Raw genomic sequence first — 23708 nt, 5'->3', positions numbered from 1 at the left:
ATCAGGTTTTGGATTCTATGCTCCTCCCTCCTTTGAATTTCACAATAATATGAATTCCCTTACAAGGAAATCCAATGCAGGAGGAGGTCGTTGGGTCCATCAAGCCTGTGAAATGGTTGTTTATCCATGCTTCATCCCTTTTTTTAAAATACTGAGCATCAAGTGAGGAAGCAGCACATACTCAGTAGCACGTACCATTTTTGAAGTTTTTGGTATGACTTAGGTTAAATTGTGAAACAATGGATTGCCATGACAACACAGGTGTAACAGAATGTGTATCATGTTCCTCATGTGGGCCAATAAATGAAGCCTCACTTCCACTTGAGCCAATGAGACGTGTGCATGGTCGGTGCTGTTGCACGGTGTCAGATAAGCGAACCAAACTACATGACCCTGACTCCATTCATTGTGCATGATTACATGATCCTGACTCCATTCACTGTGCATGACTACATGACCCTGACTCCATTCACTGTGCATGACTACATGACCCTGACTCCATTCACTGTGCATGACTACATGACCCTGACTCCATTCACTGTGCATGACTACATGACCCTGACTCCATTCACTGTGCATGACTACATGACCCTGACTCCATTCACTGTGCATGACTACATGACCCTGACTCCATTCACTGTGCATGACTACATGACCCTGACTCCATTCACTGTGCATGACTACATGACCCTGACTCCATTCACTGTGCATGACTACATGACCCTGACTCCATTCACTGTGCATGACTACATGACCCTGACTCCATTCACTGTGCATGACTACATGATCCTGACTCCATTCACTGTGCATGACTACATGATCCTGACTCCATTCACTGTGCATGACGACATGACCCTGACTCCATTCACTGTGCATGACTACATGATCCTGACTCCATTCATTGTGCATGATTACATGATCCTGACTCCATTCACTGTGCATGACTACATGACCCTGACTCCATTCACTGTGCATGACTACATGACCCTGACTCCATTCACTGTGCATGACCACATGACCCTGACTCCATTCACTGTGCATGACTACATGATCCTGACTCCATTCACTGTGCATGACTAAATGATCCTGACTCCATTCACTGTGCATGATTACATGACCCTGACTCCATTCACTGTGCATGACTACATGACCCTGACTCCATTCACTGTGCATGACTACATGATCCTGACTCCATTCACTGTGCATGACTACATGACCCTGACTCCATTCACTGTGCATGACTACATGACCCTGACTCCATTCACTGTGCATGACGACATGACCCTGACTCCATTCACTGTGCATGACGACATGACCCTGACTCCATTCACTGTGCATGACGACATGACCCTGACTCCATTCACTGTGCATGACTACATGACCCTGACTCCATTCACTGTGCATGACTACATGACCCTGACTCCATTCACTGTGCATGACTACATGACCCTGACTCCATTCACCCGGCATGACTACATGACCCTGACTCCATTCACCCGGCATGACTACATGACCCTGACTCCATTCACTGTGCATGACTACATGACCCTGACTCCATTCACTGTGCATGACTACATGACCCTGACTCCATTCACTGTGCATGACTACATGACCCTGACTCCATTCACTGTGCATGACTACATGACCCTGACTCCATTCACTGTGCATGACTACATGACCCTGACTCCATTCACTGTGCATGACTACATGACCCTGACTCCATTCACTGTGCATGACTACATGACCCTGACTCCATTCACTGTGCATGACTACATGACCCTGACTCCATTCACTGTGCATGACTACATGATCCTGACTCCATTCACTGTGCATGACTACATGATCCTGACTCCATTCACTGTGCATGACGACATGACCCTGACTCCATTCACTGTGCATGACTACATGATCCTGACTCCATTCACTGTGCATGACTACATGATCCTGACTCCATTCACTGTGCATGACTACATGATCCTGACTCCATTCACTATGCATGACTACATGATCCTGACTCCATTCACTGTGCATGACTACATGATCCTGACTCCATTCACTGTGCATGACTACATGATCCTGACTCCATTCACTCTGCATGACTACATGACCCTGACTCCATTCACTGTGCATGACTACATGACCCTGACTCCATTCACTGTGCATGACGACATGACCCTGACTCCATTCACTGTGCATGACTACATGACCCTGACTCCATTCACTGTGCATGACTACATGACTCTGACTCCATTCACTGTGCATGACTACATGACCCTGACTCCATTCACTGTGCATGACTACATGACCCTGACTCCATTCACTGTGCATGACTACATGACCCTGACTCCATTCACTGTGCATGACTACATGACCCTGACTCCATTCACCCGGCATGACTACATGACCCTGACTCCATTCACTGTGCATGACTACATGACCCTGACTCCATTCACTGTGCATGACTACATGACCCTGACTCCATTCACTGTGCATGACTACATGACCCTGACTCCATTCACTGTGCATGACTACATGACCCTGACTCCATTCACTGTGCATGACTACATGATCCTGACTACATGACTACATGATGCATGACTACATGACTACATGATAGGGGGAGGGGGGGGGTCATTAATCGAGGGAAACTGGTTGTTTTCCACCATAAAGGAAGCAATAACGGGAATCAAGAAGCTTTCTTGGTATGCATCACTGACATATCTTTAACGCTGGAATCTCATAATAATGAAGGGTATATAGATAAAGTCAAGTGATCAAAGGTTGTTGTTGTTTTTTTTACTAGGGTGGATATCGACAGGACCAGGTGGCACAACCTGAGTGTGAAAAGATGAGAGTTAGGACAGAAGTCAGGTGGGGTTATTTCAAGAAAAGCTAAGATTCATCACTAAGTGTTGCAGAAAATCCTCAAGATTGTACCAACAGAGGTTTTAACATCCAAAAAAGGGCTTGTATGGGAGGAGGAAGGGGGTGAGGAGAGACAGGTTAAAGGAAGGTGGTGGGAAGTTGTGAGAAGGGGAATAGTGAGGGTCGTGTTATGCAAATTCTGTTCAAATTTTAGTCAATCGGTTGAAAATTGAGGATTTTAGAAATTTGACAGATTTGTTGACCTTTGGCTTATGTTGAACTTTTGACCTCAAAAACAATAGGCTTCTTCCTTATGACAAACTCTACCATGTGGTGAAGTTTCGTGAAGATTTGTTTAAAATTGTGACCTCTTGGTGATAAACATAAAAACAAACAAACAGACAGACAGACAGACAGAATACACACGCAACCCATAAATATTCAGTACTTGAAAAATATTCGATTTTGCAAGTAACAAATGTTGAGGTTTGAGTAAAAGTTTTTGTCATGAAAGAACTGTACTTCTTTTCAAGTTCTTTTATTGTCTCATCAAGAATGTATGAAAGCATTCTTTGTCATATATTTAGAATTTATGACGAGAAGAAACACCCTCAAAAAATAGTCCCCTCGCTCTGCTCGGAGAAATTATGTTTATTAGAGCAATGTTCATTTTTGCACCCTCTCCAACTCCCACCCAGAATCTAAAATCATGGATCCATTCCGGAGTACCCCTGATAGTTTAAGATAATGAAGAGTGTACGATGAGTATACAGTGCATTTCACGATCAAAACAACCATCGTTTAATGGACCAGATTAATTTTGTCACTCAACTGTAACTTTTATCAAGTCCCAATTTAGATATTTTTATGAAGTCACAATTTAGATACTTGTCCCAATTTAGATACTTTTATCAAGTCCAGATTTAAATAATTTAATCAAGTCCAGATTTAGGTACCTTTATGAAGTCCCAATAAAGATTTTTAAAATGAAGTCACAAATTAGATACTTTTATCAAGTCCCGATTTAGATACTTTTATCAAGTCCAGATTTAGATATTTTTATCAAGTCGCAATGTAGATACTTTTATCAAGTCCAGATTTAGATACTTTTATCAAGTCCCAATTTAGATATTTTTTTATCAAGTCCCAATTTCGATTTTTTTTTTTAAATCAAGTCCCAATATAGATACTTTTATCAAGTACAAATTTATATACTTTTATGAAGTCCAAATTTAGATACTTTCATCAAGTCGCAATATAGATATTTTCTTATCAAGTCCAGATTTAGATATTTTCTTATCAAGTCCCGATTTAGATATTTTCTTATCAAGTCCCAATATAGATACTTTTATCAAGTCCTGATTTAGATATTTTCTTATCAAGTCCCAATACAGATACTTTTATCAAGTCCTGATTTATATATTTTCTTATCAAGTCCCGATATAGATACTTTTATCAAGTCCAGATTTAGATATTTTTATCAACTCCCAATTTAGACACTTTTATCAAGTCCAGATTTAGATACTTTTATCAAGTCCAGATTTTGATACTTTTATCAAGTCCCAATTTAAATATTTTTTAATATCAAGTCCCAATTTAGATACTTTTATCAAGTCCCAATTTAGATACTTTTATCAAGTCGCAATATAGATACTTTTATCAAGTCCCAATTTAGATATTTTTTTATCAAGTCCAGATTTTGGTACTTTTATGAGGTCCCAATAAAGATATTTTTATGAAGTCACAATTTAGATGCTTTTATCAAGTCCTGATTTAGATACTTTTATGAAGTCCTGATTTAAATAATTTAATCAAGTCCAGATTTAGATACTTTCATCAAGTCCCAATTATTTAGATATTTTTTATCAAGTCCCAATTTAGATTTTTTTTATCAAGTCCCAATATAGATACTTTTATCAAGTACACATTTATATACTTTTATCAAGTCCCAATATACATACTTTTATGAAGTCCAAATTTAGATACTTTTATCAAGTCGCAATATAGATACTTTTATCAAGTCCAGATTTAGATATTTTTTATCAAGTCCTGATTTAGATATTTTCTTTATCAAGTCCCAATATAGATACTTTTATCAAGTCCAGATTTAGATATTTTTTATCAACTCCCAATTTAGACACTTTTATGAAGTCCAGATTTATACACTTTTATCATGTCCAGATTTTGATACTTTAATCAAATCCCAATTTCGATATTTTTTATCAAGTCCAGATTTAGGTACTTTTATGAGGTCCCAATAAAGATATTTTTATGAAGTCACAATTTAGATACTTTTATCGAGTCCTGATTTTGATACTTTTATCAAGTCCCAATTTAAATATTTTTTAATATCAAGTCCCAATTTAGATACTTTTATCAAGTCCCAATTTAGATACTTTTATCAAGTCGCAATATAGATACTTTTATCAAGTCCCAATTTAGATATTTTTTTATCAAGTCCAGATTTTGGTACTTTTATGAGGTCCCAATAAAGATATTTTTATGAAGTCACAATTTAGATGCTTTTATCAAGTCCTGATTTAGATACTTTTATGAAGTCCTGATTTAAATAATTTAATCAAGTCCAGATTTAGATACTTTCATCAAGTCCCAATTATTTAGATATTTTTTATCAAGTCCCAATTTAGATTTTTTTTTATCAAGTCCCAATATAGATACTTTTATCAAGTACACATTTATATACTTTTATCAAGTCCCAATATACATACTTTTATGAAGTCCAAATTTAGATACTTTTATCAAGTCGCAATATAGATACTTTTATCAAGTCCAGATTTAGATATTTTTTATCAAGTCCTGATTTAGATATTTTCTTTATCAAGTCCCAATATAGATACTTTTATCAAGTCCAGATTTAGATATTTTTTATCAACTCCCAATTTAGACACTTTTATGAAGTCCAGATTTATACACTTTTATCATGTCCAGATTTTGATACTTTAATCAAATCCCAATTTCGATATTTTTTATCAAGTCCAGATTTAGGTACTTTTATGAGGTCCCAATAAAGATATTTTTATGAAGTCACAATTTAGATACTTTTATCGAGTCCTGATTTAGATACTTTTATCAAGTCCAGATTTAAATAATTTAATCAAGTCCGAATTTATGTACTTTTATGAAGTCCCAATAAATATATTTTTTAATGTAGTCACAATTTAGATACTTTTATCAAGTCCCAATTTAGATACTTCTATCAAGTCCAGATTTAGATACTTTTATCAAGTCGCAATGTAGATACTTTTATCAAGTCCAGATTTAGATATTTTTATCAAGTCCCGATTTAGACACTTTTATGAAGTCCAGATTTAGATACTTTTATCAAGTCCCAATTTAGATATTTTTTTCTATCAAGTCCCAATATAGATACTTTTATGAAGTCCCGATTTAGATGCTTTTATCAAGTCCCGACTTAGATGCTTTTATCAAGTCCAGATTTAGATACAAGTCCCAATTTATATACTTTTATCAAGTCCAGACTTAGATATTTTTTATCAAGTCCCAATTTAGATACTTTTATCAAGTCCCAACATAGATACTTTTATCAAGTGCAGAATTAGACACTTTTATGACGTCCATGCTACTCTTGATACATTCAAGCCATTACTACGTGTGCCCCTGCACATTTGGAAATGCTGTTGTTTTCATTCCACGAGACATTAATTATTGAAGAAACATTTCAAGTAATCACGTAAACCACATCACCTCGAGCTCTTCCATTTCACTTGAATTGGGTGGGAGTGGTCAAACGGAGGCGATTTGGAGGTGTGGCGAACCATTAAGTGGGGCCGTCACCGTATGGAGGTGTGGCTTTCACGGGAAGGATGAGACGCGCCCATGATCACAAAATCAGATAATGGTGCAAGTGAAGCGGCACAGACGAGGTGCGAACTCCGAGATCAGGATTCGTCTTTTCGAATGACTTATTGTTCTGTAGATCAGGTTCAGACTGTCGATGTGGACTCACGTTTCACGTAGTCTTGGATGTGCCAGATGACCTGGGCATTGTCTGTGGCCATCCACACGGATTGCAGGCAGAGTCGTGGACTGACATCGATATGAGTGCGAGAGAAGTGGTCTCGCTTTCCAGAGTGTTGGTAGCGTGGGTGGTGGTGTGGGCGGATAGGGAGGGATAGAAAAATCAAAGACGGTGGTTCTTGGCTTCTTGCGATGAAGTCACTGATGCGTTCGACCATGGTCCCGTATTGGGGTGGGAATTACCAACTTCTCGATGATGCACCTCCTGTTCCTCCGCACGGGGTCTCACCTGGTGGAGATGTGCGGTTGGAGCCAGGAGCCTTCATGCCCCGGATGCCCGAAAACAAGGTCAAGTGTGTGCTGGTGGGAGATGGAGCTGTCGGGAAAACGAGCCTCATCGTGAGCTATACGACCAACGGCTATCCCACATCATACGTGCCCACGGCTTTCGATAACTATTCAGGTACGTCACAATGAAGTCTGCTACATCACGTCATTTTGGAATAAATCTGTGCTCGTCCCACATGTAGCCAACTGCCTCTGCAGGGTTACAATCGGATCTGGGCATAAAACTCGTTCTAGTTTTGTGACAGCACATGAAGGTCCTGTTGGCCTAGAGGTACGTACGATCGCCTCGATGCTGGCCAGCCTGGGTTCGAATCCAGACACAGCCATAAACTGCCTTCCCAGTGTTCACTGGCAGGGTGATTCATCAATGTGTGTGCCGTCCCTCGGATGGACGTGAAACTGGGCATTCTGTTTGCTGACAGTAGATGGTGGACCTTAAAGATCACAAGGTGTCCTTCGCCGAGTGATCTTTAGTCCACCATCTAATATCAGCAGACTACATCAAGAGTAGAGTAGGTGAGTTATCGCCGGCACCAGAAACAAATTGCAAATCCCTATCTTATTAAAACCCGAACTTCTACTGGGAGAAGGATGGTAAACGGCCCAGCACGACTTTGGGCAAGAAACTGGTTCAGCAGAACCAATGCTCTGTAACAGGGTATGATTACATCGGATTGGACAAGGTGCAGGTATCACATGAACCATGCCAGGGTCATGGGTGCTGTGCTGCAGCACTCTGTGTGACTTGAGAGTTATGTATTCTTTAATATCTGACATTATTTGTGTTCCATAAAAAGAATTCCTGTGCTGGAACCAAATAAGCCTGCATTTTGGTTAATTAAGAGTGTTATGACCTCTGACGCGAAAGTGGGCATAGGTTATGTTTTTTGTTTTTTTTACCACTATCTGTGAGTAGGATATCTCAAAAAGTCATGGATGGGTTCGGACAAAGTTTGGTGGACAGGTTGGGTGTGAACCACCCCCCCCCCCCCGTTTGTGGGTGTTCAGGTCAGGTATGGGAGCATGTGCCAGAACAGCGCGTCGCTGCGTCCACTTTCCGCCGGTATTCCAGGGGCCTCCGTCTGGCCATCCCCCAGGCAGATGCCAGGCCCATCCCCATCTCCTTGAGATGGTGGTCAACCTGCTGCAACCATGAGGCACGTGGTCGGCCCACTGGCCTCCTCCACTCATGAGACTCCCTCGCTGAGAGAATCTGGTGAGCAGGATCAGCGTCAGGAAAACGAGCCACATGTCCATACAGCCGCAACTGACGCTCACGGACTATGCAGGTAACAAATCTCATCCGAGTCTCTCTCAGCAACCGCTCGTTGGACACAAAATCCGACCAGCGATAGCCAAGGATTCTCCGAAGAGACCTGGCACCAAAGGAATTAAGTCTCCGTCTCAGATCCTTGGTCAGAGTCCAAGTCTCGCACCCATAGAGCAAGACTGGAAGTACCAAGGACCTGAAGACTCGGACTTTCGTCCTCCCGCACAGGTACCGGCAGCGCCACACCCCATGATCCAGTGAATCCATGACTCCCCAGGCCCGACCCAGACGTCTATTGACCTCTGACTCGCATCACTGCCAAGGTAAGTGAATCTCTCCACGACCTCAACATCCTCACCACAAACAGACACAGACAGGACAGCAGCATCCAAGATGTCACCGAAAGCCTGGATCTTAGTTTTGACCCAAGAAACCCGTAATCCCAACAGCTCCAACTCCTCATTCAGCACCTCGAGGGCCCCCAAGAGGATGTCTAAAGTCTCCGCAAAGATGACTGCATCATCTGCAAAATCAAGGTCCGAGATCTTGACATTGCCAAACGATGCACCGCAACTTGATCTCTCCGACATCCTCCCAAAAATCCAGTCCATACAAGTGCTGAAAAGTGTGGGGGCAAGTACACATCCCTGACGAACTCCAGTAACAACTGGAAATAAGTCAGAGATGGTACCACCACACTTCACAGCACTCTCAGTACCAGAGTAGAGTTCAGACATCAGATCGATCAGTTTTGGTGGCACCCCACGAAGACCAAGAATCCTCCAGAGGACATCCCCATTCACCGAATCGAACGCTTTACAGAGATCAACATAGGCTGCAAGCAGCCCCTGCCGAAACTCTCGTCTGCGTTCGGTGAGGACACGAAGTGCAAGGATACGGTCAATCGTTGACCTCTTTGGTGTAAAGCCTGACTGCTCTGGACGCTGGTGCTCAAGCAGATGGTGGCGAACCCTATCAAGAATTATGTCAGGTCATTCTTGTGGGCGTTACGTTCTTGAAAAACCCCATGTTGGCCAAAACAGCGATGCGCAAAGTTCAGACCTTATGGGAAAAATAGGGTTAGGGGAACCAGCTCTAAAATTTATCGACATATTTGCCGAAACTACAGCCATACAAAGGAAGAACATTTAAAGTTGCTCTTACTTTTTATCATGATGATTATTGAGGGCATTGGAGGTTATTGAGAAAACGTCGATATCCCTGGCTTAGGGTCATCAGGGTCATCAGACTTTGTGAAGACTGAGATGATCTTTGTCTGCTTTGCCTTGTTAGGCGTGTCCTTATAGACCTCCGTATACAATAAGGTGCCATGGCAGTGTCCATCTCATGCTGGATTTTAAGCACCTCTCCCTGAACACTTCTTCTGCCTCCTCTTCTTTTGGTTTCAATGGCATTTTCAGAGCCGTGAGGCTCTATACTGAATAGGCCATGCACCTGAACACTTCGGCTGGAGCAGACAAGTATGGGTGACTTTATATTGTTGGACAAGTTTATTTTATAAATTTAAACAACGATTTGCAGAGTCGAGGGAGCTCCTTGTTCAATAGGCACAGTGTGTCCAGTACACCCGACCAGCTGATCCCGATCTCTCGGGAAGAGTGGAAGAGGTGCGATCTGGGTCCTCTGTACCGAGGGCGATGTGTGAAGATGTGATCCAAATCTTCGGGAACCTTCCACCACTCGCACAACCCCGTTGCGTGACATCCTATTGGCCTATCCTATGTGAATAGGAATTTGGAGCACGATGTCCGAGTCTGAGCCTGCGGAGGATTGCCTGGTCTCTTTGGGAGAGTCGGGAACTCCATGAAGACGAGCAAAAACATCTCAAGATATGTGCTTCATTCTGCTTTATCCCGTGTTCTTTTTCACGCTCTTCATCTTTGTCTTATTTCACCCTCCTCACTTCAAAACAAACAAATATTTTCGCTCGAAAAAAAACTAAATCATGAACTCATTCTGCCTCTTATTTCCTTCCTTGGTTCATTCTTTATTTCTTCATTCTCTTCTTCCTCCCAATTGGACCAGCATTCCTCATAATTTAATTAATTTGCTTCTTACTTTAAAAGCTTTTTATAACATTTTATGTTTCATTTGCTTTGCCGAAACCCACATTTGGTGTGGGCTTGCTGTTCTGGTATAAAAGCCCATCAGAAATGACGCGTTGGAGTTATTTTATTCAAAATATTCAGAGACTGGAAGATATGATGTTTCGGAGCAAGAAAAAGCATTATTTTAAAGCATCACATGAACAAATGCGATCATATTTTCTATATCTTCTGGGACGCTTCATTTCGATGGTACAGCCTCATGAGCATGCCGAAGTCCGAAGCCTTGGCCTAGTGTCAGGTATGCTTATATCTTCTTTATTTGACATCACACGTATGTGAATGAACACTTGCTTTAGTCTGGGCACGTTGCACATCACGTGTAGAGAATTTCACCTCCCTGCACCTTGGATTTATTGGTTTCTTTGAAAAAAAAAAAAACGCTTCTGTACACCGCCATTGATGCCCGGTTGCATGTCACCGTCTACATTTCCAATAGAGGAGACATCATTACTAATGAACAGAAAATGTTTTTCGAGTTTTATTAAAAATCCTGAAACATAGACCGTAGTGAACATATTGCCATGTTAAAAGATTGGCCTTTAGAAGTTGTGGATCATCCTTTTGATGGGGGACAGACAAATTTACAAATACACATTGTGTTTTATATAGGTATATATTTATATTTATGTTTACTGTGTATTCTGAATCAAACCCCCAAACTTGATGAGGCAGCAGGGCACAGATCGAGTCCCATCTCAGCACTTGCTGCACAACCTGCCAGCAGCAAGTGTCATCTGCCACACGAGCACATTGTCTCTGCCCTGCTGAGCACCAGTCAGGAGGTTTGCCGCCAGGAATATCAAAAATAAACTAAAGAAGCATAATGACCCTGTGAAGATCTCTTTTAGCTTGTCTTCCCTTAAATAATAATTTACACTACATACTTTAGGCCGTGTGCTACTATAGCTACCCATGTACCACCACCCCCCACAACCTCCCCTGTTTTCAAAACTTACAAACATACCGAATAATTATTTGGCGCAACAGTTCTTGTGTTGGAACTGCCATATCTTTGTCAGTTTATGTCATAGAATCATCATTGTGTTATCAAATATTAGGTATATGGACACAATTTATTTTAATATATGATTTGGATTTTAATGAAGTCTCACATATACACTTCAAACAAAAGTAAATGTAGAAATTTGATCATTTTCATGATGCATCGGAAAAAGAGTGTCAGACGTTTGTAAGGGAGAGGGGTACACCGGCAGCTATAGTGGCTCATGGCCTCATGTATATGTATGTATATAATAACAGCCATATATATATATATATATATATATATATATATATATATATATATATATATATATATATATATATATATATATCACAGTATCTCAAAAAGTTGTGGATGGATTCGGATGACACTTGGTGGAGAGGTTGGGTGGGTGACGTATGTATGAATTGAGTCGAGTTTGGTTCAGGTCCAGATCTAGATGCAGCCTATAAGTATAAGTGGATACAAAACGAAAACAAGAGTAAATATAAACTACTACCCCCAGGCTGGGTGTCGGCCATTGTTCGCAGCTCAAGATGGCGCAATGGGCAGGTGCCGTGCATGCGATGACGAGGAGTACATGGACTGCAGACACTTGGTTTTGTCAGAGAAACTCTGAAATGAGTTTCTCCCCCTCCCCTGTGTCAGCACCGTTAACATGTGTGTGTGTTGAAGCGACAAAATCAGCCAACTTGGGATGAGTGGAAGAAATGATTGATATTTAAAGAGTTCCGAAAAGGAATTTTCATGGATGTTACGATGTGTCTTTTGTGTTTGGTATTTTATAATTCCCTGTGCAGAGATCTTGGGAAACTGTGAATACTTTATGATTGATTCTTTGTTGAATGGAAAGATTTCAGATTTCTTTGTGATTAATCATTTTATTGAGTTGAAGGGGTTTTGATATAAGCTGTGTTTGCGTGTTCAATCATTCAATTTACACTCATTGGTATGAAGAATTCAGAACCCGAAGGAAGGTAGACACATCTATCCGATTAAAAAAAATAATTTATGTAATCAATTTCACATCTATGGCAAACAATTGAGCTTATGGAAAGTCCGATTTCGGTGATACAGCAGTTCATGGTGTTTATCATCAGTCATCTTCTATTCCTTGTGACTGAGTCATAGCGAGGTCATTTAGACTGTTGTGTATGTTGTCTTTAAGTCCTTTGCATGGTCTATTGGAGCACTCGGACCGTCCTGAGACCCAGCTCGTGATGCCATCTCTTCTTTTTTAAATATTTATTTATTTATTGTCCTGGCAATGTGGGTTTTCGGAGAAACTATCCGTGCCGACCCGTCGCTTTGCTGACTGATTTAATCAAAAGAGAGCATGTTGCACTTCACAAACTTTTTGCATGTCTATCTGTGAGTGTCAATGAGGATGTAAAATGAAGTGAAACATGAAAAAAGAATCTTTTATAATAGGTACTTGTTGTTTGTTTGTTTGCTCCTATGTTCAATGTTCGCACTATTATGTATTTTTATATTGCTCCAAGAGGTACGGTAAGTATAAAAATTTGTGTGCTCCTTCCTTGTCCATCACACTTTATTCTCAAGGGTTCCTGCTGCCGTAGAATAACACAATACCATTGGAACTGCTACATTAGGCTCAAAATCCCACTTCGTCCTCTCTCTCTCTCTCTCTCTCTCTCTCTCTCTCTCTCTCTCTCTCTCTCTCTCTCTCTCTCTCTCTCTCTCTCTCTCTCTCTCTCTCTCTCTCTCTCTCTCTCTCTCTCTCTCTCTCTCTCTCTCGGAAAGACAGGCTTTTAAAATGGACGTCTTTATGATGAAACGGGCTTAAAGTTTTGTTCCAAGTAAATACATTATAAGCTTTCCAGCGGTACCATTTCTATTATTCCACGACAGCAGGAACCCTTCAGAACAAAGCGTGATGGACGGACAGACAGATGGAAGGACAGACGGACGGAAGGACAGACAGACGTACGGTGCTGCTCCCTTTAGTAAGAGAAGATTACATACGTTATGCTTGTCCTGTTCCTTCAGAGACTCATGATAACTTGGATGTTTTTCCCCAGACTCAACTGATTGATTATTATTGGTAACTTCCCAGCATTGTAATGACTGGTCGGGGGTGAAAGAGGACCCTTATGAGATATAATGTGATCTTGTATATTAATTGAAAATCCCGAACCATGCAGTGATAAATAATTATCTACGAATAACTAACTTCATTTTTGCCCAACCTCTGGCAGTGATGGTGGCTGTTGATGGAAAGCCAACGCAACTGGAACTCTGCGACACTGCGGGACAGGTATGAAAATAAATATATGGTGAGAATGATTTATTTATTTATTTTAGTACCAGCAAAACAATCTTAAGGTTCATCTCATGAGATCATGACTAGGTCATTGGACAAAAGTTGTGGCTAATTTTGTTTCTCCAACCAGTACACAGATAGGTTCTTGGTAAATAATTTTAAATGAATGTCTGGTTTTGCTTTTCACAGAAAATGAAGATATCCGCCGTCTTAACACGAATTTCAACATGGACAAAGCACCAGTCCATCTGATCTGGATTGCAAGGCTTTTGGAATGATTTCATGCTGTTAAGCTGTTAGACACTTGTTGGACACTAACCCTAACCCGAACCCTAACCCTAACCCTAACCCTTACCCTAACAGACTAGGCTGTGTGTCTTATTGCTCGAGGGAAGTTAATTGTCAAATTTGAATTGCTAACCCTGGGACGGTTCTTAGTTTTAAAACTGATGCTTTGCCGTTTCAACTCTTCCACATCCTGTGTTTTCCGATCTTAAATACATATACTTTAAGCTCACCTGGAACATAGTTATGGGGAGCTGATGGGACGGCGCGTCGTCCGTCCGTCCGTCCGTCCACAAATACTTGCAACTTCTTCTCTGAACCTACACGTACGATTTCAATGAAACTTTACCACAACCTTCATCACCCGTGATGTACCAAAGTTTGTTCATGGCATTAAGAAAAGAAATCCATAGGTATTTATTTTCTTCTCCATGACATATTTTGTGGGTCATCCATGCCCACCAGTGGTCCCCTTGTTATCTTGTCCATCCATGACCAGGTGAGCACCAATGGGTATTGCCCCTATGTTTTTACTAAATCTACTCTTACATACCCCGTTGTTTCCATCTTGGTGTCTTTTTTGGCCGAGTTACCTCTGCTTTCTTATGCCTCCGCTGACAAACTCACCGTGACAGAATGTGTTGTGAGGGCTTTCACGCAGGTCTTTATTCCCATTCTTTATTAGGGTACCCTGTGAGTACAGGGTACCCTATTGTTTTTCTTCTGTTTATTATTACGCATTATTATTATTATTCTTCCGCCGGCATTTTGCACCCTTTTTCGCTTTAAAAATCATTTTCTCTGGAACACTAAGTCCGATCGACAGGAAATTTTCACCATAGTATGTATCTTTTTTGATAGCACAATCACGTTATAATTATGACGTCATTGGTCACGTGGTACGGTCGCCATCTTGAAAAAAGCGATAAACTTTGGACATCTGTATCTCGGAAACCGTGCAATGGAAAAAATTTTCGTTTGATACATTTTACTAAGCTCCCTATGGGGAACACGTGTGATTTTTCGTGACGTCATAGGTGAAGCGATATACCGGTGAAAATTCGTCAAGTAGAACGCCATATGGGAAAAATCTGAAAAATTCTGAGCATCATCTACGCCAAAAATCACTGACGAAAATGTTTTTTTTGACGTCATCGATGACGTAATTCGGCCGCCATCTTGTTTTTTAGTGTTTTTTTTTTTAAATCTTCTTCTCCAGAACGGCTATGCAGATTAAGGCGAAACTTTACACGCACATTCGCCCTGAGGTCCTCTTTCAAGTTTGTTAATTTGTTGTTGATACGTCACATGGTTTGGCGGCCATCTTGAAAAAACCCTAAAACCTTCAAACATCTTCTTCTCCAGAAGCGCTGGTCCAATGAAGGCGAGATTTCAGAACTATATTCGTGACATGTATGCGATGCAAGTTTGTTAATTTCAAAGTGATAGGTCACATGGTTTGGCCGCCATGTTGGATTTAAGAAAAATATTAAATAAAGTTTTCTCTGGTATTTCATAAGCCATCGAAGCGAAAATTTGCAAGTGCCTTCCTCGCTCAAGTCTGCATACATGGTAAAAAAATTTACCTCAGAAGTCACATGGTTTGGCGGCCATCTTGGATAGAAAAATAGACTTTATCCGATTTACACAAAACTTCACACACTTGTTCGGGTCGACGATGGAAAGCAGAATTTAAATTCATGATATCCTCGGTCACAAGGTTCGGCAGCCATCTTGGATTGAAAATGAATAAATTTTAAAAATCTTCTTCTCCAGAAGGGCAAGACAGATGAAGACGAAACTTCACAGATATATTCCCCATGAGGTCCTTTCTCAAGTTTGTTAATTTGTTTTTGATCGGTCACATGGTTTGGCGGCCATCTTGAAAAACCCGAAAACCTTCAAACATCTTCTTCTCCAGAAGCGTTGGCCCAATGAAGGGGAGATTTCAGAACTATATTCGGGACAGGAAGGCGATATAAGTTTGTTAATTTCGAATTGATAAGTCACATGGTTTGGCCGCCATCTTGGATTTCAGAAAAATATTAAATAATGTTTTCTCTGGAACCGCTTAACCAAACGAATCGAAAATTTGTAATTATCATCTAGCAGGCAGTATGCACGCTTGGTAAAAATTATGATGTCACACGTCACATGGTTTGGCGGCCATCTTGGATTGAAAAACGCACCTTTACCGATTAACACGAAACTTCACGTACGTGTTCCAATACCCAGTTGGAAGCAGAATATACATTTCTGATGTCATAGGTCACATGGTTCGTCAGCCATCTTGGATTGAAAAACAATATCTTCAAACGTCTTTTTCTCTGAAACGGCTGAACAGATCCAGGCGAAACTCCACCACTATGACCGCCTCTCCATGACGAATAAAAAGTTCCCCCCCCTTTTGAGGTACGATGCAACGTTTGGCAGCCATATTGGATTGAAGGAAAAATATTAATTAATGTTTACTCTGGAACTACTGCATCAATAAATGTGAAACATCAAGTTTATGGTGGAACGCTCATGCGGAATGAGGGTTTGAAATTTCAACGCGATCGGGCCCAGGGTTTGGCAGCCATGTTGGTTTTAAGAAAAATATTAAATAATGTTTTCTCTGGAACTGCTTAACCTGGAGAAGCGAAAATTTGCAGTTATCATCCACCATCGTGTTTGCACACGTGGTGCAAATTATGACATCACAAGTCACATGGTTTGGCCGCCATCTTGGATTGAAGGATAAATATTAATTAATGTTTACTCTGGAACCGCTGCCTCTATATATGCGAAACTTCAGATTTATAATTCAGGTGACATGCGAAATAAAAGTTTAAAATTTCAACCTGATCGGTCACGCGGTTTGGGAGCCAGAATTATTTAATTATTTGAATCTGGAAGCCAGTAATAACGAAATTGAATGCTTTGTGCTGCCCGGTTCGTAACTCATCTGTTCCGTGCCGTCTCGAAGCAGGCCTGTGTTTGTATCACTATTAAATAATGTTTTCTCTGGCACCGCTTATCCTTTCAATGCCAAACTTTGCGACTGTCATCTGCAGAAAGTCCCATGTTGTATCAAAGGCGGACGGACTGGGTACCCGGTCATCACTGCCAGCAGTTATAAAGTGGCAGTTCTAGTTTATTTTAATATTTTTTTGTATACATCGTTGAAGCTCGTATGAGAGCTCACACGCAGAATGTACAACAAGGGGACTAAGACAAGAGGGGCGGCAGAGGGAAGGAAAAAGAGTGGGGAACAGAGACATTAGGAGATATGTGCAAGGGAGAGGGATGGGGCACGGAACACGGGGTACACAAGATGGACACCACAGTGACTTTCAGGAAGGATGGCAGGGAATTTGAAGGAGGTGTGTTTGGGGTGGATTAACGGGGGTAGAAAAGATCGAGGTTTTGGATGGGGGAAGATAAGAGATAGTGGTGAATGGCTGTTTTGAAGGCCTGGAGGGAAGAATGGAATTAAAGAGAGTGAGGGAGTTTATTCTGAAGACGGGGAAAAAGAGGAATGAAAGAGTGAAGGTGATCAGTGATTCGTGATTTTGGTAGTTTTACCAGAAGGGGGTTGTTGGCAGACCTTTTGCGCCCTACGGAAATATGGTCGGGACAAATCGCAGACACAGAAAGTGTGGTGGGGGGGAGGTGAGATCGGAGAGGAGACGGAAGAAGACAGAAAGACCACTGACCTCCCTGTGGTGAGAGAGTGAGGGGCGCAAAGACTCAGCCTCATCGCGGGAGATGCCAATGATCCTAAATGCCTTGGTTTGCACAGCGTGAAGCCGAGAAAGGTGGGAGGCAGGAGCACCAGCGCAGAAAGGAGAGCATTACTCCATCAGGCTGCAGCCGAAAGCTTTGTATGTGGTCAGGAGCTCAGGTGGGCCGAGGAAGGACTTTGCATGACGGAAGGTTCCCAGTCGGTGACTGGCTTTTGAGGCCAGTTTGGAAATGACACTTTCCCAGGAAATATAATGGCAGATAGTGAGACTCAGAAGCTTGAATGAAAGGACTTCTTCCAGAGGATTGTTGAGAAAGAAGATGGGGGGCGATTCTAAACGGTCCTTTCGGAGAGACATAGTGAGAGTGTGAGATTTGTCAGGATTGACAGACATGTTCCACATGTTGGACCAGTTTGTGATTTTATCCAGATCTGCAGGGAGCGAAGAAGCTGCTGCTTGCCGGTCTGAGGGATGACAGATGGTACGGCAGAGGGTGGAGTCATCAGCAAAGAGATATAGAGGATTTTCCAGAGAGTCTGAGAGATCATTGATGAAAACCAGAAAAAGAACAGGGCCCAGAATGTTGCTTTGAGGAACTCCAGCCTGGACAGGAAGAGGGGATGAGAGAACTCCATTTGGGGCCACACGTTGGCTGTGACAAGAGAGGAAGTCTGCGAGCCAAGAGTGGAGTTGGCCTTGGATACCATAGGAAGAGAGTTTGGTGAGCAGGGCAGGGTGCCAGACTGTGTCAAAAGCACGTGATATGTCTCGGGATATGGCTCTCATTTCATGTCCAGCATTGAGGACCTCTATCTATTGTTGGGAGAGCAGAAGCAGCATATCCAGGGTAGAGTGACCTGGTCTGAATCCAATTTGATGATTGGATATCAGACCATTGGAGAAGAGGAAGGATTTAATGTCTGAAGTGATTATGGATTCCATAACCCTTCTGATGATTGGGAGAAGACTGATTGGTCTGTAGTTGCAGGGATCTGTTTCTGCACCTTTTTATGCAGAGCGGTGATGTTTTCTGATTTCCAAGCAGATGGCAGTTGACGTTGAGCAAATGAGAGGGTGAGTAGAACTGAGAGAGGGTGAGCAAGAGCAGAGGAGCAGGGTTTTAGGACACGTGGACTGATGCCGTCTGGACTGGTTGCAGAATCAGAGTCGAAACTTGTGATTAGAAAGATGTTCTTTTCTGGCTCTGCTGAGGGTAGATAAACACTTGCTCTGAGCTTTGTGGAAGGAACTGAGATTACCCTCAGTTGGGTTTGCTTTCCACGAGGCAAAGGCAAGTTGTTTCAGGACAACTGCCTCGCCACAAGCTTCAGTGACCCAAGGGTGGGAGGAAGGGTAGGACAACTGAAGACTAGAGGGGATAAATCTGTGCATGAGAGAGAGTAAGTTTCTTTGAAAGAATTCCCAGGATGAGGTGATATGGGAGACCATTATAAAAGTTTGATGGCTGCTTGAAGACCCTGCCAGTCAACGTGAGTGAAATGCCAGACTCGGCGGTGCTGAGGTAGTTCTCTCATAACAGCCATAGAGATGTTTACTTTGACAAGGACATGGTCAGAAGAACCGATTGGAGCGGAGGAAGAACGGGAGATATTTTCAGGGAAATTTGTCAAAATCAGATCCAGAAGAGATAGAGTACCATTGATTGAGATCCGGGTCAGGAAATTGACTGATTGCGTCAGTCCCAATGAGTCGCAAAAGTCTTTTGCTGAAGTGCCATTCACAAGTGATAGAGGTACCCACACCGAGCCAACTGGCATGATGACAATTGAAGTCACCACATATGAGGAAGAGAGAGTTCAGATGAGAAGATAGAAGCTGTTGGGGTTAGGGTTCGAAATAGAACAACCGGGTTAGAAAGAGAAGAGAGAACATCAAAAAGAGAACATCTTTTCCTCCATTGGTCCAGCATCGTCTGTACGTAGTTAGCTGGGAAGTTTTACCCCCCAATTTGCTCTGGTTAGCCGGGGCTCTCAGCACTCTGCTCGGCTGCACCTGATACGGGAGGTTAACTTTAGTATGCATCAAGGGCACGAGACTCCTCTTGATGCTGCCAATCCACTGGAAAGGGTAACACGCGATGTCGTGCTAACCCTGCTAGGATTGGTGGTACCAATTGGCATTCATGGTTGCGTAACAACCCGCCGGAGCATGAAGTTATTCGTGCCTGGTGGCCTCAAGACCGGATGTTCAGGAGGAACTGGAGCGCTTCCTCTTGTGACGAAACTCGAACTCTCGATCCGTAACAATATCCTCCAGTGAGTGATATTGCCGGGCACCACCATGCAGCACAAGGAGAGAGAATTGGAAGAGGGAGGTGTACAATAATTATTAATTGATTAATTGCAAAATTAAAATAAAGGCAAATGCAAAGAAAAAATTAGATAAAATTTTGTAAAAATTCTCGTGAAATAATATATTTTTTAAAAAGTAAAATAAAAATTAAACAAGTTGAGGTACAGTACATTCAAAGTACACCGGCCCCATGACAAATAAATAAATAACAAATCCTCCAGCATGCGACATTGTCAGGGTGCCTTCAGAGCCCCGTGATGCGGCTGTGCATGCAGCACATGGAAACGGAATTGGGAGGAGGCAGTGTACAATAATTGATTTAATTGCATCTATCTATCTATAATTCGAGCAATGTGTGTGTGTGTGTGTGTGTGTGTGTGTGTGTGTGTGTGTGTGTGTGTGTGTGTGTGTGTGTGTGTGTGTGTGAGACCGCTGTTTCTCGACAACCACTGGTCCGATCTAATTGAAACTTGCCAGCTATATTGCTGAGGACATGAGTATGTGCCTTTTCAAGGTTTGATATTAATCGGACAAGCGCTTCCCAAGTTATGGCCATTTATTTACCAACCAATGACAGGACACGTTGCTGCGTAGGCGTGGCCGATGTGCCATTTAGTTACCAATCACAGGACACGTGGCTGCGTAGGCTGGTGCGCGGCCGGCCGACGATGTCGTCACGTGCCGTGCCGGTTACGATGGGGATCGGTGCCTTAGTTACCGTGGCGTAGGAGTGGCAATGGTCAATGGCAGCGAATGTCATGGCAAGCAAAGACAGGGAGGTAAACTTGATTTTAATTTTGATTTTAATTAACTCTGTGTGTGGAAGTATCACAGCAGTTGTTACTTCAATGCAAGCGATAATTCGTGGAATGCATGTGAACATTCCGTACGGGCACGCACCACTTCCGGAAAGTGATGACTTAATGTATTCTAATAATTTCTCGATTTCTTAGGCGCATTTATAGATAAACACAATGCCCCAATCCAGTCGTCGTTTACGAGAGCGAAGGAACGGCCTGTGGGGTTGTTTGAAAGTAATTTTTATTTTTTATTTTTTATTTTTTTATTTTTATTTTTGTTTTGCACGTACGTTTTTTTTTTTCCTCTCTTCTCTTTGTGTTTTTCCTTGCGATGACATTGCGAAAAGGCAAAATACATTGGTGCTAATTGAATAATTGGCCATTAAAACTAAATTGCGAATAATCGTAACTGCGATATGCGAACTTCCGGACAGTGAGGACTTAACTTCCGGACTTCTGGATAGTGACAACTTACTGTATTCTTTCTCGATTTTTTTTTCTCGATTTATCGACTTACTGTATTCTTTCTTTCTCGATTTCTGTACTTTCTCAATTTCTGTACTTTCTCGATCTCTTTCTCGATTTTCTTCAACACAATGCCCCAATCCAGTAGTCATTTACGACAGCGAAGGAACGGCCTGTGTAGTTGTTTGAAAGTTTTTTTTTTATTAGTTTTTTTTGCACGGACGGCCACACACGGACGGCCACGCGAGAGCGAAGGAACGGCCTGTGTGGTTGTTGTTTCTGGCACGCGGTTTGAAAGTTTTTTTTTCCCACGCACGGACGGCTACGCACATACGGGCACGTGAGAGCGAAGGAACGGCCTTTGTGGTTGTTGTTTCTGGCACGCGGTTTGAAAGTTTTTTTTTTTGTTGTTTTTTTTTTCCCCTACGTACGGCCACGCACGTATGGGCACACACGTACGGGCACGTACTAGTAATTCAAATAAACACTGAATAATTGTAAAATAATTAATTTCTTAATCAATTGGCTAATAACATACCTAAACCACCACTGTTTCATCCGAATCTGTAACTTTTTGAAAATTAAGTAATCAATCAAAAACTGAATAATTAATTGATTAATCAATAATTCAGAAATACCCTAGATAGCCAAATCACTTGGTCACTGTCATGTCAAAATATCAGCTTCCTCGCTGAAAAGATGGCTGAGATGTCACCCAGACAAACAAACAAACCAGGAAACTAACAGACTGAAAACTGGGGACAGCCTTTCAGCGTGTGTCATCATCTGATGCCTTCAGCACCCGGCGATGACATCATGCAGTGCCTTGAGATGGAATAGGGAGGGGCAGTGTACAATAAGTATATATTAAAATGCAAAGATGAACCAATTAGATTATTTTTAATAAAGGGCAAAATGTTGTTGACATTTTGTTCTTTATGAATTACTTGCAGGGGTGCCTGACATTGCCGGGTCCCTCTTGCCCTTCCCCTGTCCCCCTCCCCTGATTAGTGGAGGTTGGCTTTGGGGCTGCCCACTCTCTGGGGACATGTAAAGTGTAAAAATGCAAGTTATCTCCACAGTTTACTTGTAATGCCCTCCGATGACTAATTATACCGGGTGGCGCTACACGATACACATCAGCATCGAGAATTTTCATCTACCTTCCTGCTGAACCCCCACGACTACAGATGAAACCAAGTAGCCCATGTTCACCACGAGGTCGAACTTGGTCCATCTGCCAAGTTTGGTGGCAATTGTCCCAGTATTTTGGCGTGATTGGTGTTACACACAGACAGACACACAGACTATGCCTGGTGTTGGCTTAATGCTCAGGGTGGTGGGCTTGGGATCCTATGGATCCTGAGTTCAAATCCCACTCGGCTGTTGAACTAATACCAGGTGGGGTTGACTATGCCTGTCCTCCTTCCGAGGTCGGCAAAATGAGTGCCAGCTTGTTGGTATCCTGTGTCGGAGTGGTGACCCATCCAGGATTGTGTCCAAGAGCCAAGGAGACTGCTTAGGCAGCACCAACGCTCTACACATAGTATGGTCCCAATGGATGGACAAACAAACACAGACAGAAAATGACATTTGTTTATTAGCTTTATGTCATGTATCGTACCAGTTGAAATGTTTTTGTGGACATTTGTTTATTAGCTTTATGTCATGTATCGTACCAGTTGAAATGTTTTTGTTGACGTGCCTTCTGTTTCCCTTGGTGATTGTTTGTTTCCTTCCAATTAGGATGAGTTTGACCTGCTGCGACCGCTTTGCTACCCAAATGCAGACGTGTTCCTCCTGTGCTTCAGCGTCGCCGTGCCGTCGTCCTTCCATAATGCGGAGTTTGTGTGGATGCCTGAGATTCGCAGACACGCACCGTGTACTCCGCTCCTCCTCGTGGGTACACAGACAGATCTGCGTGATGATGTCCAGGTGGGTACTAGAGTGAAACTCTATTGGTGAAGTCGCTGGAACATCCGTCATGATGTAACGGAGGAGCTTTTCCACAACGGAAGCAAAGATTCTTGGTGAACTGAACTTGGAATTCAACTGGAAGGCGAAGTGTTTCTTTATAATTATTTTGTTTCTGAACAAATGGATTGATGGGCATGTGCGTTTGCATGTGACCTTAAACTGCTGAATAATTGGTAGATTTATTGCAAATGTGTTCAAATAAACACGGATACAAATTTGCAAAAAAAATCGTTTTATAGATC

At 42.0% G+C, this 23708-nt stretch overlaps 1 protein-coding gene across 2 annotated transcripts in view; it reads left to right on the top strand.

Moving 5' to 3' along the window:
* LOC147020855 (cell division control protein 42 homolog) overlaps positions 1-23708 on the top strand; it is a 62294-nt gene that overhangs the window by 7851 nt on the left and 30735 nt on the right. The window contains exons 1-3 of one of the 2 annotated variants that reach the window (XM_085896559.1): positions 6690-7327; positions 13834-13892; positions 23236-23424. In XM_085896559.1, coding sequence (XP_085752685.1) covers positions 7057-7327; positions 13834-13892; positions 23236-23424 — 519 coding nt within the window. In that variant the 5' untranslated portion in view covers positions 6690-7056. Of the gene's footprint in view, positions 1-6689; positions 7328-13833; positions 13893-23235; positions 23425-23708 lie in introns of those variants that run through there. The other variant, XM_085896560.1, reaches the window with a different exon arrangement.

The sequence above is a fragment of the Eptatretus burgeri genome, chromosome 9, assembly GCF_056783735.1.
Source record: "Eptatretus burgeri isolate ZD-2024b chromosome 9, Ebu_testis_v1, whole genome shotgun sequence".
NCBI lineage: Eukaryota > Metazoa > Chordata > Myxini > Myxiniformes > Myxinidae > Eptatretus > Eptatretus burgeri.
Note: the sequence above shows the minus strand (reverse complement) of the source record. Positions and strands in the feature narration are given on the sequence as shown.